This window comes from Nematostella vectensis, chromosome 8 (genome assembly GCF_932526225.1).
Source record: "Nematostella vectensis chromosome 8, jaNemVect1.1, whole genome shotgun sequence".
NCBI lineage: Eukaryota > Metazoa > Cnidaria > Anthozoa > Actiniaria > Edwardsiidae > Nematostella > Nematostella vectensis.
The window spans coordinates 13,212,798-13,227,794 of record NC_064041.1 but is presented as its reverse complement, the minus strand read 5'-3'; the positions used below and the strand labels follow the sequence as shown (position 1 = coordinate 13,227,794).

Here is a 14,997-nt window from a genome sequence, read left to right as displayed (position 1 = left end):
TGCAGGAAATTAAGGCGGTTAAAAAAAAACAGTGAATATTACTTTTACCGTGTTATCTTCCCGTCCTTATTTTCTTGTGTAGAAACGCTTGCTTCAGGAAAAGATATCATTTTCAAATCACACCTATATTTTATTTTTTGCAAATGCCGAGATGATATCATGAGAGGATATATCAAAATAAGCGAGATTATATACTAAATTGTCAGAATCATACTATTGTTATATGATAGGGTTGTGTCGTGGGGATGGACATGGAAGATAACTGGTCATTTTCTCTTCCGGTGACGTCATACCCGAGGCTAACGTGGCACTTCATGATAGTGTATTATGGTCTGCCTCTTTCCTTTGTGTGGCGGCCATCATTGCTTCTAGCCGTAAGCTGGCCTTTTAGTTTTCGAGATGGTTACCGTTGGAGGTTCCAAGTACAGTGAATTCATGCACAAGGCGGAAGACTTAGCCGATCAAATTCTTCGCAACGGCAAGCATGTTTTGCCACACGTCGCGCGATTTTGTCTGATTTCGACGTTCTTCGAGGATGGAATTCGAATGTGGTTTCAATGGGGGGAACAGCGCGACTATATCGACCAAACGTGGCACTGTGGGACAGTTCTAAGTGTGCTTTTTGTGATCTACAACCTTTTGGCTCAGTTAGGAGGCTGCCTTATGATTCTTAGTCGTCAGAAAGTTGACTACGCCGTGGGAATACTCGCATCAGTTGTTCTGCTTCAGGTAAGAGAAGAATAATCAAACCATCCCAGACACAACCAGTAAACCCATGTCACTTTTTTACTCGCGCTAAAAGTCAGCCTGTTTGAGTGACCTTCATTTTTTGCCACATTAGAGCGACTTTAAAATAAAGATGCTATAAAATCAGACTTTGATTTTTAAGTCAGTTTGACATTTTAATGAAACATAGACATGTATAGGCTACGTGTACATTTCCCTAGTGAGAGTACTTACAACTAAGCGAATTTCAGATGAAACTTATATTTATAATTAAGTTCCCTCTGGTTTGTCATTTATTTTTCCAAAAATGTTAACTATATTACATAGCTAACGGTCGATATTTTTTTTTTCATGTCTACTTTATAAAAGAAGGGCCTAAATCCAACTCCCCTTTTAGATGTGTATTCTGATTATAAAACTATTGTTATTTTGTTGTATTTCAGACTATTGGATATAGCATTTTGTGGGATTTCAAGTTCTTGTTGAGGTAACATATCTAGTTCAATTTTTAGAAATAAATAATTGACAAGTTTCTGTGTTCCTTGCACTATTCACTCACCCATAAACATTTTTGTCACATTTTTTAAAATCTTGTGACCCTTTATCAACTGGTGTCATTAGATTTCACCAAATACTTCAGAAAACCTCTCATCTTTTTAAAAGGTTAATTACCAAAAAGCACAATTGAAATATATATTTATCCAGGTTGCAAAAAAGTTCAATAATCAACACAAATTTCTAGAAATACTAAGAATAATTGGAAAATGTAATTGGAGAAGAGAGTGATTTCTTTGGCTGTAGAGGGCTATCGGAACCTTTACAGTACCATTAGCTTGCTATTTTATTATATCAATGAGCTTTTCCATTTGCTTACCATTCTATTTTGTTAATGTGATTTTTTTTCCATTTGCTTACAGTTATATTTTATTGATGTTCCTTTTAAATTTCTATTTTTAAATTTCCTTTTTCTATCCAGGAACCTTGCGTTATGTGGGGGCCTTCTCTTAATCTTAGCTGACTCCCGTTCAGAGCAGAAGAGCCTCTTTGCGGGCGTCCCGAGTGTGGGGGGTAACACCCCAAAGACCTACCTTCAGCTGACTGGCCGCGTGCTTCTCGTCTTCATGTTTGCCACCCTGATTAGGTTTCAGCTGTCTTTCTCATATCTGTTGCTGGACATTGCAGGGACCATTCTGATGGTCCTCGTTGCCATTGGTTACAAGACAAAGCTTGCGTCGCTGGTGCTTGTCATTTTGTTGTCTGTTCTGAATATAGTGCTGAACCCCTTCTGGGTTTTCGATTCCAATTCTCCAATGCGTGATTTCCTCAAGTATGATTTCTTCCAAACCATGTCTGTTATTGGCGGCTTGCTTCTGGTTGTGGCACTTGGGCCAGGAGGTGTCAGTGTTGATGATTACAAGAAGAAGTGGTAGATGGCGAACTGTGAACTAGGCCTTCAAATTCTTATACCAACCAGTGATTAAAGACCAGTTTACAATTGATGTTAAAGTAAATCATACCTATTGCATATGTACCCATACTGTGGAGCTTTCAAAAGAAGTGTATTTTCATAGGGGGTGTTCCTATTGTATGGGATTTGTCACAGGGAGAAATCAAAGCATTGTATAGTTCTCCCAGACTGAATTATTTTATAAAAGCTTAGAAGCAAGGTTTCTGTATTAGCATGTGAAGTTAATAATTACATAGGTGAATCACCTTGTTTGAGGGGAGTCTCTTTCATCATTGTGAATAAAGAGTGAATTCAATAATGGTTATGCATGTTTTTCACAAAACTCTACATTATTCTATACTTTAATGACGATCATTCCATGCAACGTTCACCTTTTTTTTAAATGAAAACCTTGTCTTGTTATTGTTTTTCTTAGTAGATACCCATTTTTACATTGCCTTTTTAACATTACATTAAATTTGGTAAATAAAAACTTTTGAAACAGAGACATTAATCTTATTATCTTTTAAGGTTACTCAATGCCATAATAAACATATACAGATATATCACAGTCTGAGAATAGTTTCCTGCTTGTGTGGCAAAGTTTCTGCTCCTGCGACATACAAGTAACCAGTTTTGGAATCATACTCTAGACATCGCACCCTAAATGGTCTCTGCTCAGAGCCCAAATCCTTTTTACCAATGCACTTCTGTAATGGCAGATGCATAAGCATGAGACTTTCCTCAGAACCACAGCAAATGCTGTTATGTAGGGCTGCAGACATAGTGCCTGTCTTGGAAAGTTTGCAACATTCCAGTAAATTTCCAAGGTTCACAATGCGGAGTTCATTGCTGCAGTGGACCACCAGGAAGTTCCTGACAATGTGCATGTAGTTAATTGAGCCATAGATAGCAATCTGGTGAACTTTCTCCCACTTCTTGAGGTCCCAGTATTGCACCCCCTCACTCACTCCATAAGCAAACAAGTGTCTATTAGAGACGCAGAGGGATGAGATGGGGGACTTCTGTTCTAATGTGTGCATTAGTTCAAATGAGTCCCTCTTCCACACCCTGATGGTACAGTCTGCTGAAGCAGAGAATAGGTTAGCAGTGTTTGCACCAAGGGCTCTGATAGAACCCTCATGTCCTGATAAGATATGCAAGCACTTGAGAGTCGCAGCATCCCATATCATGACCTGCTTATCCATAGACCCTGTTGCTACTTGATGGTTGCCAAGGGCAATGATTGACAGCACATAGCCAGTATGCCCATGCATATTGCTGAACATCCTTGTCTCCAGGTCAAATACTTTCACAGCATTCGCCATCAATGGGTCGTTAGCAAAATCAGTAGCTGGTGATACTAAAATGAATAATTTATTCTGTGCTGTTGCCATAGCAATAGGGGAGCCGTCATTAGGAGCTAAAGAACAAATTGCAGTGTGTCGACGCAGAAGGATACATTCACCAATAGGATTGAGCTTCTCGCTACCACACTGTATCAAGGGCCAACTCCCTTCCTGCGAGGCTCCGCCCCTACCAGTCACAAACTCAAACACGCACCTATTGATTTCTGATACAGCACCGATAAAGTCTTCTCGACTCCCAGAGCTTGCCAAGGCCCGAAGTTTTCCTCCAAATTTCTGACCAAGAAGTATCGCACAGGCTTTCTCGACCTCCGGTAATGAATTTAGCCGTGACACATATTTCATGCACAATGAAGCTGCGGTATCCGGCTTTTCTTCAAATTCATGCAAAGCTGAAGCAACCATGATCTTTGTTGCTAAAACTTTATCTTGGTAATCTTGAACGACGCCAAAAGCAACTTGTGCTGCATCCCTTGCCTTGTTGAACTCCTTTCTTGCTTCAGAGACATCCTCTTTAAGTAATTCATATCCATTCTCCATAAAAGCTGTTGCTGCCACTAGCTCTTTTCTTCTCAAGGCATTTAAACTTTCGTGAATTTTCCTAAATTCACTCAGTAAAAGTTGACGAATTTTTTCGTCGGCGAAGTCACCGTGTTCAAGACTGTTGATCACCCGATTGGCGACTAAACCCCACACTAACTTTAGAGAAACTCGAACCACAGCTAGTTCGGCCATTATTTCTCCGCCTAATTCTTTTTCTTTCGTGTTCTACACGAAGTCGATTCCACATCAGCTCAGATGATATTCAAGTGAACTTCCTGTTGCCAACATTCGGGAATTTACGAATACTTATTGACTTAACCCTGCATGAAATATGGAATCTGATTGGTTCCGTTTGATTCACGATCACAATCGGATTTTTATCCGAATAAACAAGTACATCCATAACATTATAAAAGAAAAAGAACAAACGTATATAGTTTATTTTAAAGTTGATTCTTCGTTTCTTATATTATTATGGTTTTAGACTGCCTTTGTTTTGTTTTGTTTTGTTTCTATCGAGTAAAAAAATGCAATGCAACTTTTGCTCGAATTAGAATCCCGCTGACCACCATACCGCGGGCACACTTTAGAAGCGATGATCGAAGCAACTTGTAGATTTTCCTGGATGTGTATTCGAAACTCCCTTTAAAATGTCAAAGCTTTTGTTGATTCTACTTTGTTTTACAGTCATAAATCTGTCAAATACCACAAAGACTAACATTCGCGGAGAAAACGAGGAATCTGGGCGGAAAAGCAGCAAAAACGAGGAATTTTACGTCGGAGGTATTCCTTATCTGGCGGACGCTATATCAAGTCTTGTTTGGTTTATTCGCGGCCTTTTAGGGTTCTTCTACTTTATTATGAACACTGTTTTATTGACGGTAACACAGCTAGCTGCTAGAGCACTTCGTATTCTGCAAAATGTCGTCAGATTCGTAGAATTTATCGGGTATTGCGTACGGGTTGTAATGCAGGCAAACTACAACTTTGTCATGTCAACATTCAAATCGACTAAACAGTATGCTCAGAACTGTTCAGAGTTCATTAGACACCTATTCGAGTCCACGATTGATACCTTCATTTCCATGTTGCGGACAGCCTGCGGGCTGCTACATTCTGTTGTTGTTGGGATCCCGCGATTATTTGAGTTTGCTGGTTCTGTTTGCAAGACATCGCTACAAAGTGCAGGTTCGGTTGCGGAAAAGTCGTATGTGAAATGCAAGCATGTTGCGACGACAGTTGCCTCAGTGCCAGGGTCTGCAGCCTGGGAGATTATAAACGCTATTAATGCTGTCATTCAACTCATTATTTCCACTATCATCAACACATTCCTCATCTTGTATGATCTTTCCAGAGCTGTGTTTAGTTTTATCCGTAAGACAGTTGTGACTATTATCAAGACTTTCTGGTCTTATCTGCTGAGATTTCTAGTACAATCAGGGGAAGTCCTGGAAATAGTTGGATATGGTATGAGTAAAACAGCTACGGTGATCACAAATAGTGCATATCATGGCTTCGACAGAATCTACAATACTGTGGCATATGTGATTGGGACAATTTATTATGGTGTTATAACCACTATTGATAATCTATTGTGGGTGATCAAAAGTATTTTTTCACTTATGATAAGAGCAGTCACTACATCCTTATCTGGGGTACACAGTGCCTTATCTGAAACAATGAAGAACATTCAAAATGCTTTATATTATCTCAGCTCTAAATTTCCTGGGGGGAAACTGTCTATGATTAGTTTAGTATCAATTGGGATGATTACATACTCTGTTAGATTCCTGTTTGGGCTGAATGTTGGAGTTGTATGCTTTGACATCCTGGAGAAAGCAATTCAGAATTTTGTTTCTCGGATTAACAGAAGAAGTATAATTTCACAACAAGTAACTGTTGTTGCAGAAGAGGAAAGACCCTCAACAACTCTTGATAACAAACCATCTGTCAGTAATGATGAACATGTAAACAGATTAAGGGAAGAACTGGAACGTGAGCGTGACAAGACCCTTTGTGTGATTTGTGCAGAACAACCCAAGCAGATCTTAATAATGCCTTGTCGTCACATGTGCCTTTGTTCAGTATGCGCCGATACCCTTTTAACACATTGGAATAGGCGTGCATGCCCACTTTGCAGATGCAGAATACGATCACTAATAGAGGTGTATTCATAAGAAATATATTTATTTAAATTAGCATAGTGTTAGTATTAGATTATTATTTTTTTTATTAAAGTCCATATAACCTTTCAGAGTTGAAAGACTTTGTCAATTCTTTTTATTTTCATCTTCCAAATGGTATGTGGTTCGTATGGACCCTATAAAACACACATTCGCGAATAACTCAAATCTGTAATATTGAGGTATTTTGGTCAACCTTTGGAAAAAAGACCGTGAACTGAAAGGCCCGGGTCCAGTCATTTGTGACGTAGATCGAGATGTCAACCAAATTATACATGAGAAAACATCTGCTAAACCGGTTCCCGTCTTCATGTCTTCAAGAACATTGTGTGGTTTCAACTTTTACCATCATCTTTTTGTCTCAACCTGGTAGTCAAATGATTATTTAATTTCAGGAAACAAATCTGCAAAATATTAGCAGATATTTTTTAGCCTTTGAATTGTTTTTGCATTGTGCACGCACCCTGCATTTGCAATCAAGAATGAGGACATTCTCACAAGCGCGCGCTGTTTTTGAAACCTACAACAAAACTATATTTTCTTTTTTCGCATACAATTCTCGACTTTAAATTATTCTTCGCTTCATTGTGGGAAGCATTGCAATAGAAAACACTTCGCCAATATTTTGTGGTATTGCCGTCTTTGAATTTTAACGGATTTAAAGAAAATACATTGTTTCAGATTTTCCCGCCAAAACTCAGAATTATTCACTCGATTTAATCTCCTTTCGCTCGGCCAGGAAAATTTTCAAAGATCTGTAGAAAATTAAAATTTCAATCAAATTCAATTCCCTTTTCAGAATTGAAAGTTTATCTATGCTTTGTTTTGGCTAGATTGATATAAGTGAAAGGTTTTATGAACTTTAAGAAAGTTACCTCTGATTTTTAACTTGTTACTGGAGTATGAATAAGAAAATTGCACAATCTGTCATCTTCAGAGATAAATTTGTAGCATGTGCTAGATTTGCATTCCATAGTACAAGCCATTTAAAGCCTATTTTTATTCCCTGCAGTCTACAAGCCAATCATTCAAATCTCTGTCAACAGTGTTAGCCCATTGCAGGTTAAAACAAGCATATAAAAGTTGGTTGAGGAGGGTGGATGGGGCTGTTAAACTCCAAAATTTGCTGGCTAACAGAAGAACACATCTGCACCAACCACAGGGAGCCCACACTAGGTCTTTAGAGGATGATAGTGAACCCCAAAATGAAAATGAATTTATAAGCAGCGTAAAACTGTAGATTACAAGCTCAACATTTGTTAGTTTTCTAATAATAAAGGCAAAAAATAATAATTTCCCTATTTTCTTTGATTTATCATTCTCCCATTCCTTTACTAAAAATGACTGGTGTTTTGGCAGCTCCAGAATTTCTAAAACTTAGGGGCACATGAAAATATAAAATAGATGGTAAAAAGATCTAACACCAGTAAATACAAAATATGATGTAATATTTATTTCATTCATACAATTTGATTCATTATACTAAAATAGTTAAGAAAAGTTATTTGTTTTCAACTGCTAGTATCAAATTTAAATATTACTGAAAAATGCTTTAAGAACAACCAGTGTTCTTTTAAGTTAATACTAGCCTACTTGCAGGCAGTTGACATTTCTCATGGAAAACTCTATCCATCTGCTAATTTTCCACCATGCTGAAATGAAAGCTATGTGCAGCATTGTAAGTGAGTGGGGTAGCAAAAAGGGAATGGTCCCTTATCTTGTCCTATGACTGGTGGCTTAGCTGAAGGATTAAGTTATCTGCTGCCAGTAAGCAGGTTATTTCTTACAATACCTTAATCTCCTTAAAAAAATTATCAATTATTACTGCCTTACACATCATAACAATTGGCTATTTACAGTGCATGCCCAGTAATGGTAGAGGGGGTGCCCATCCATTGGTATCATTATTAAAAAGGACTGGTCTAAATAAGTTATTATTTAACTCTAATACTGTATCGCTAATAAAATATCCTCACAGGTCAAACAATGGAAACACTACAATAGTCCCTTTAGCAGCCGTTTGACATCTAATCAAATAATATTATGTCTACTGTCTACTGTGCTACTACTGTGACCCAGGGCATTGTGGGCAAGCAGAACTGGAAAGAAGCTGGTAAGAAAATAGACTCCCTAACAGTTATTCTGGAATTGCCACACAAGGCTGCACTCAAGTCTCTAGCACATCTAGAATAATCTGTACAGTAGACTAGGCAGATCAAAGAGGGTAAAGAGCTAGGTCTTACCCCTTGCCTTCCTCTCATTGCTGCAAGCTGTAATGCCCTGGGTCTTTATGCACTCATGGAACAGAGTTTATTATTGCTGTGTTGGATACTACCACAAAAAAACCTTTGATATAAATAAAAAGACAACAAATTACACATACAATATAGGAGGGGTTTTTAAGATTATGCCTGTTTTATAATCCCATCTTTGTTTGGGTTGTGGAAATAGGAAACAAACAAATAATATCTCACAAATATATTACATAAAACTTTGAATAGTCTCTACTTGGTCACACATCAGATGTTCTATATCTGGAAATAACAACAATAATAAACTGACCAAACATCTAAATAAAACATCACACATGATTAGGGAACAACCATTTTTTTATATCTGACAGGTCAATCAATAAGTTCACCAAAATAATTTTGAGCAAGCTAAGAATGGATTTGGACAAGCAAACCTTAGCTAAAAGTCACAGCGAAATCCCAAACTGGCTAAGAACAAATATCAAGCAGGAAATAGTCTCTCACCTCCCCATCAGATATCAAATGGTTGCTCCTTGCAGTATGAATATATGTACAGAGAATGGTGAAGAAAAATCCATTCAGTGAAGGGGTGTATGTATCTTTGAATGCAAGGTGAAAAATTTGGTAATCATGATTGTATGTGAGATCAACATGTGACGATATGGATGGTATCCATAAGTACTGCTAAGCCCTGGACGTCATACTTGTTAATTCAAACATCAATCCAGGATTAATCGACTTATTAGAACAATGCAACACAGAGTTCTAAGTTCATGAGTCATTCATTAATCAAATACAATAGCTGATGTACGATATTATAGCAACTAATATAGAAGAAAGACTATTGGAAATTTGAAGTGGTTGAAGAAGTGGATGCAGAAATAGTTCAGTGAAAAATAGTGCAATAAAATGTGGACATAAAAGAAAAATCCAGCTTGAAAGCTTCTGGGAGAAAAAAGTTTGCACAGCTAATAAACAAATGCATTCTTTTACTCAAAACTCTAATCGTCCTTGGCTCTATTCAATTAGATACACATGATAAAGGGCATGTTATTATTAGTGTTACATGAGTTACTACTACCATTATGTCTACTTTCTATTCTGAGATTGAAGTGTATTAAATTATTACAATAATTATACAGTATTATAAATAACCATTACAAAGTGACCAGTAAAATGGTGAGCTAAAACATATGAAATGTTTGTTCTGACCAATCAATATCATTTGCTTCAGGTGACTAAACTTTTGTTTGTATTTCATCAGAAGATAAAACTCCCACATATATATTTGGTGGTTCACAGTTCTATTGGTCACAATGTTATTTTTTCATTAAAAAAGATTGTTAGTTTAGGAGTATTAGCTGTACCAGTGTGATGTCATCTCACAGTACCTCCTGTCCAATAATTCATCAAGACTGTCATCATCGCGGATTTGTAAAGCACTCATCTTGCATCGACGAGCAACTTCTACATTATTCTTGTCATCGTCTAAAAGTATGACGTTTATAGGTGATATTTTCACTTTGAACTTTTTCTGGATATGATGAATCACAGATTCGATATGCTGCTGCTTGCCTATAATGAGAAAAGTAGATGGTAGTTGATCAGCAGAGCATTTTACTGATAAAGAGAAGGATGCAAATATAGATATAAGGAGGCATAAAAAGTTGTCTTTAACTATGTCATTTGGTGAAAAAAATATAAAAATGTTCTGTGGCAACATAGTGTGTGTGCCTTCTAAAGCAGTCTATAATAAGACTCTCACAGTAGCATAAAGGAGGCTATGGTAGGTTTAGACAGATATTGCTTATCACTATAATTTTTTTTTTTTTGGGGGGGGGGGATTTATGCCATAATCTGTGTCTGCAACAACGTGACACACCCAGTTTTAAAGAAAATGTCCCAGATATTTGAAAGAAACACTGAAATATCCTGATTTTTAAGCTCAAAGGTTAACAAACCTAATCCAATTTTCTAATAAAAACAACACATCTGACAGCTAAAAAGCCCACTATAAATGGCAATTAAGCAAATTGTTATTTGTATAATTCATAAAGTGGTATTTTAAGCACTTACCGTAGTGAAATACCCCACTTACCACAATTCTACATACTGTAGTTTTTTTTTATTGATCAGATATCAATATGGCCGATATGGTAAAACACAACACATTCTTCGGATACCACGTCTCCGCAAATTGGTCAAAGCGTGCTTAGGGTTCGTCACAACAGAGTTAAACGAAGAACAATGCACAGAACACTTCCTAAGAACAGCACAAAGCCCAGCACACCAAACCAGTCAAAACACATTTAGAGACGTCATTTAAAGCCCCTGAAGCGAAGTTAGGTATAAAACCTCAAATTACAGAAAATATACCGAGGCCAAACTTTGATCTAAAAAATGAGGGATATGCAACATAGTATGAATACAGTAAAGACTACATGCGCGTTTTATCATAGACAGAATTTGACAAAGCTTTCAGAGGGTATCTGGGTGGAATTTGATGATTCTGTTATCGTTTGTTGACACCGTAGTGATCGTAAAATACACACCTTCTTTCGGGACAGCTTTAAATTCTTTCCAGCTTCCATCATTACCGCGTATTTCGATCTTCGTTGTATCACAGTCGGGCAGAGCCTTCTCTAACACTTCTCTAACCAGTGAAACCTGGGGACTTTGAGTAACAACAGCTACGAATAACTTTTCTGAACTAAGCGCGCTGCTTAGAAACTCTTGAAAACACGGTCGAACACGTTGCACCAGCGCTTTACTAGTGAATTGCCAAAATCCACGGGTGTGAATGTTGAGGATTGTGAGGTCGAAGTCCACGGCGACTAGTTTTATGCCAGCACTAATGAGATTTTCAACCATTCTCGCATATTTGTCCATTTTGCGAGCTCCTGCTCTCAGATATTTTTACGATGGAACGAGTGATGAGCCGTCTGTTTCAAGGTCAGCGGTGTGTGATTAAATCCCAGAACACCATGCGGAGAGAAAAAATTTTTGTCAAAATTTACAGACGTAAAAATTTGAAAACCTTGTGTTTGTTTGGTTTTGTTATATAAGCTCTAAATACAAAAAGTCTCTTTTCGGTAATATGATGTTATTTTAAATATGTAACCAGCTTAAGATCAGACATTAAGAAAAATATGGATAATACATAGAAATAGATGGATAAAGGTAAACAAAAAAATATGATTTGGCTGAAAGAAATTTAATGCATTTCAGGTGTTATTAGTAAAGAAGGTTATGGTACTTTTGGATTTAGCTATTCCGTGGTTTCCCTGTGTTACACTCGTGCGGAAACATGGAGATGACTACCCTTGCAATGCATGCTGGTAAGCGGAAGCCAACTCCTGTTGTCGTCTCAGTTGTGCAAAGTTCCCTTTGCCGCAAAATTCTTTCGCTTTTTCGTCCCATTTCTCCTCACTACCCCCTCGAACAGCCACAAAAGCCATGTCTAAGAGCAGTCAGTCCACACAGTTCCGTAAAGTTGACATAGATGAGTTGGACGAGAATAGATTTGATGACGAACAAGTCGACGAAGGTGGCATGACTGGCCCTGACGAAGGGGAGGTCAACTCTCTGCTTATGTCGTATCCTTTCTAATCTCTTTGCATATTGCGCTTTGCTTTTCTTTATTCCACCGTGTCTAGCTAATCGCTTTGAAGGTAACCAACTTCGACACCAAGTTTTATTATTCTATTTTACTATCAAGATCTCGCCTTTTGTATTGTTTCAATTAGTGTCTTGAATGCTAAAGCATCTTTCTCTGTTGCAATACTTAAATAATTAATACTTTTAGAATTATCATACTTTCTTTTGATACTCTCTGTATATCACTTTAAAGAAAATTGGCGGCAGGGGGGGGGGGGGGGGTATGTAATTTCAAGGACTTGTTTACAAATACATTATCTCTCAATTTGCTCCAATATCAGAATGAGCCTTCAGCTCCAAGTTGCATGTTTCATTAGGGTGATTTAGATCCACGGCGCCGCCTCGCGCACGTTCGATTGCGTGTGCACGCTAATTCTTGTCGGCGTCCCATCCTGAAGAGGACGTGAAAAAGCATGAAATGCCAGCCTGAACAGGAGGTGACGCCGACAAGAAAAGCGTGCACACACAATCGAGCGTGCGCGAGGCGCCATCTTTTTGCCGGTGTCAATCTAAATCACCCTTTTATCAAAAGAATAGGCGACCTGCACTAAGAGATCACATGGTTTTTTGGGCGGCAAACATGCACAAATGTTCTGGCTTCTTGTGGCAAAATAACCACAACAAAAAGCAACTTACTGATTGCTAACAAATTAGCCAGAATTTATTTATATCAGAAAGGGCTTATTTGATTGAAGTATATTTTCCCTGTCAGTCTCTGGGGTGACATCTGCAGCTATTACTGTTCTTATAAAAAATGTTCTTATGAAAAAAAGAGTGTATCCTGGTACACAGCACATGTGTCTAAATGTGGTAAAAAAACTTGTACTTTAAAACAATTGTTCTGTGATTGCATGATACCATAATTGCCAGATTTGTAATTTTTTTACTGCGTGGAATGATTGGTGTAAGAATGACTAATTTGTTAGAGTGATAGGAATTTCCTTAACTTGTACACAGCAAGAAAAATGGGGAAGCCCTAAAAGCTGTGTTGGCTAACCCACCTGTTCTATCCAAAAACCAAGCTGTTAAGGTAAATAGCTTTTATTGACACTGTACAGGCTTCTTATTGGGGAGTTATGGACCAATATATTTCCCATAGTGCTCTGAAAATCTGATACATTTAATCCATCCATTACATCAATAAATCCTAAAAAAATGAGAAGAGTTTTTTGTATGTGATGTATTCTAATACAGCCAAAGGGTAATTAGGTTGGAGGCCAAGTAATAAGGTCCTATAGTTGACAGGTTGTCTGCCTCTTTTTACCCCACATTAGAAATTCATTTTTCTTTCATTCTTTTTTTATTTTACCTCTATACTATAATATACAACCATATAACACACTTTTGTTTTAATCAAGATTTTTCTGTTCATGTGAAGCAAAAGGATCACAGCTGTAGCTACATAGCACAAATGACATATGAAAGAAAAGTGTCTGCCCCCAAATCAAATAAAAGCAATATCTGAGGCTTGTTTTCTATCTATGGCCTTGAGGGTGGTGTGTGTGTGGGAATGCATACTTTGACCCACAGTGATGTGAAATTCGTACCTACTTGTGTGTTAAAAATATCTGGGTGTTTTCGGAGGGGAGAGGGCGTATGCCATTTGAGGTTCAGGATTTTTTTTTTAGTTCTATGCTCAGTAATTTTTGGGCTTTGACTTGGATGTTTCAAGCATTAGCCCTTCATGGGAGCAAAAGACCAAAAGCTGATGCTCATAATTTCACTACTGTTTTCACAGAGACATAAAACATGGCACATCTTGATTTATCTCAATAATTCCACCATGCCTAGGCAGATCACCTTGTTTTTTTTGTTCAGCTTGGCTTCTTGTCATACCATAACACAAACATTTGTTGGGTAATTCTTTGCAGGATAAAGCGTTCCAGCTAGTACTCAAAGTTTTAACAACAACACGAAGCAATGAGATCGACAACGCCCTCAAGGGGCTCACGAAATCAGAAGTGGATATCCTGATGAAGTATATCTACCGTGGATTTGCACAACCTAACGAGAACAGCTGCGGGATACTTTTGAATTGGCATGAGAAGGTTGGTAAAGCCTTGATAATACAGCACTTTATGTACAGGGGCAGATTCAGGTGTGTATGTGTGAAGGGAGAGGCACAGGCCCAGATCCAGAGGGGGGGGGGGGGGGGGCTGGGTTTACCAACCTAAAGGGGCCAAAGGAGAAGGCTTATTTTAAAAATATATGACAGGAGGAAAAGTTGTTAATTGTGGCTCCCATACATTTTTTCTGTAATTTTGGTTCCCCCAGATCCACCTACATAGATTTATTTAAGTCTGGTAAAATGGGTTAGGTAGCTTGTTTTGATGACATCTCATTTGGTTGATCTTTAGGTTCTTGCTGCTGGCGGTCTGGGAAGCATTATCCGCGTGCTGACTGATAGGAAATCAATTTAATCCTAATAAACCCACCACATCTTGGATTAGGTCAGATAGGGTCAGATTTTTTCAATTAAATCCTTGAAATTTCCTCTGAATTAAAACCAAACTGGTTTATTCTGCATCTCATTTTTATATTTGCAGCTTTTTTTAGTCTTATTTGTAGTTTTGCCACTGTGAGAGTAAATAACTGGTCTTGTGAAACTATAAGTAAGGCGATAAAAAAGAAAATCTGACTTGTTTTGTGTAAATTCCATAGATAATAAGAGACCTTACTGTACATAGACTGCATATTTTACACATGTAAGGGAAGGCGAAAGATTCTGGTGCTAGCCATTTAAAATAAAACAGCTATTTGTGTATCATTGCTTTTATTCAGTTTGTTTCTAACACAAGAAAACTGTGAAACTTTTTAAAATC

The 14,997-nt window shown here is 37.7% G+C and overlaps 5 protein-coding genes across 8 annotated transcripts; 3 read left to right on the top strand and 2 right to left on the bottom strand.

The window, feature by feature from the left end:
- The first annotated feature begins 328 nt into the window (after positions 1-328).
- LOC5516213 (surfeit locus protein 4 homolog) lies at positions 329-2,489 on the top strand. Its single transcript, XM_001636246.3, has 3 exons — positions 329-729; positions 1,170-1,213; positions 1,703-2,489. The coding sequence occupies exons 1-3, from the start codon at positions 400-402 to the stop codon at positions 2,154-2,156; spliced, it is 828 nt and encodes a 275-aa protein (XP_001636296.1). The 5' UTR covers positions 329-399; the 3' UTR covers positions 2,157-2,489.
- Positions 2,490-4,469, bottom strand: LOC5516259. The gene has a single exon (XM_001636299.3). The coding sequence runs from the start codon at positions 4,273-4,275 to the stop codon at positions 2,740-2,742; it is 1,536 nt and encodes a 511-aa protein (XP_001636349.1). The 5' UTR covers positions 4,276-4,469; the 3' UTR covers positions 2,490-2,739.
- Positions 4,470-4,646: 177 nt separating this feature from the next.
- LOC5516260 lies at positions 4,647-6,335 on the top strand. The gene has a single exon (XM_032386008.2). It carries the CDS (start codon positions 4,734-4,736, stop codon positions 6,258-6,260), a length of 1,527 nt encoding a protein of 508 aa, XP_032241899.1. The 5' UTR covers positions 4,647-4,733; the 3' UTR covers positions 6,261-6,335.
- Positions 6,336-7,697: 1,362 nt separating this feature from the next.
- On the bottom strand, positions 7,698-11,482 carry LOC5516214. 4 transcript variants are annotated; one of them, XM_048730988.1, is made up of 3 exons: positions 11,071-11,482; positions 9,886-10,093; positions 7,698-8,612 (listed from the first exon to the last, which is right to left on the bottom strand). In XM_048730988.1, the coding sequence occupies exons 1-3, from the start codon at positions 11,405-11,407 to the stop codon at positions 8,555-8,557; spliced, it is 603 nt and encodes a 200-aa protein (XP_048586945.1). In that variant the 5' UTR covers positions 11,408-11,482; the 3' UTR covers positions 7,698-8,554. The 4 variants fall into 4 exon arrangements, with proteins under 4 accessions (XP_048586945.1, XP_032241894.1, XP_032241895.1 ...); XM_032386003.2 differs by having other exon boundaries at positions 9,910-10,093; XM_032386004.2 differs by having other exon boundaries at positions 7,698-8,800; positions 11,071-11,481.
- A 368-nt stretch (positions 11,483-11,850) lies between these two features.
- LOC5516215 (actin-related protein 2/3 complex subunit 5) lies at positions 11,851-14,939 on the top strand. Its single transcript, XM_001636248.3, has 4 exons — positions 11,851-12,114; positions 13,133-13,205; positions 14,047-14,223; positions 14,533-14,939. Exons 1-4 carry the CDS (start codon positions 11,975-11,977, stop codon positions 14,593-14,595), a joined length of 453 nt encoding a protein of 150 aa, XP_001636298.2. The 5' UTR covers positions 11,851-11,974; the 3' UTR covers positions 14,596-14,939.
- Positions 14,940-14,997: the final 58 nt, after the last annotated feature.

What these genes read in the sequence shown, in the direction of transcription:
- LOC5516213 (XM_001636246.3), top strand. Translation starts at nt 400, where the DNA reads ATGGTTACCGTTGGAGGTTCCAAGTACAGTGAATTCATGCACAAGGCG. An exon ending in CATCAGTTGTTCTGCTTCAG is followed by an intron (nt 730 to 1,169) that starts GTAAGAGAAGAA and finishes GTTGTATTTCAG; the next exon opens with ACTATTGGATATAGCATTTT. An exon ending in GATTTCAAGTTCTTGTTGAG is followed by an intron (nt 1,214 to 1,702) that starts GTAACATATCTA and finishes TTTTCTATCCAG; the next exon opens with GAACCTTGCGTTATGTGGGG.
- LOC5516259 (XM_001636299.3), bottom strand. Translation starts at nt 4,275, where the DNA reads ATGGCCGAACTAGCTGTGGTTCGAGTTTCTCTAAAGTTAGTGTGGGGT.
- LOC5516260 (XM_032386008.2), top strand. Translation starts at nt 4,734, where the DNA reads ATGTCAAAGCTTTTGTTGATTCTACTTTGTTTTACAGTCATAAATCTG.
- LOC5516214 (XM_048730988.1), bottom strand. Translation starts at nt 11,407, where the DNA reads ATGGACAAATATGCGAGAATGGTTGAAAATCTCATTAGTGCTGGCATA. An exon ending in TAAAGCTGTCCCGAAAGAAG is followed by an intron (nt 10,094 to 11,070) that starts GTGTGTATTTTA and finishes TTCTCATTATAG; the next exon opens with GCAAGCAGCAGCATATCGAA. An exon ending in TGTGAGATGACATCACACTG is followed by an intron (nt 8,613 to 9,885) that starts GTACAGCTAATA and finishes TTTATATCAAAG; the next exon opens with GTTTTTTTGTGGTAGTATCC.
- LOC5516215 (XM_001636248.3), top strand. Translation starts at nt 11,975, where the DNA reads ATGTCTAAGAGCAGTCAGTCCACACAGTTCCGTAAAGTTGACATAGAT. An exon ending in GTCAACTCTCTGCTTATGTC is followed by an intron (nt 12,115 to 13,132) that starts GTATCCTTTCTA and finishes ACTTGTACACAG; the next exon opens with CAAGAAAAATGGGGAAGCCC. An exon ending in CCAAAAACCAAGCTGTTAAG is followed by an intron (nt 13,206 to 14,046) that starts GTAAATAGCTTT and finishes AATTCTTTGCAG; the next exon opens with GATAAAGCGTTCCAGCTAGT.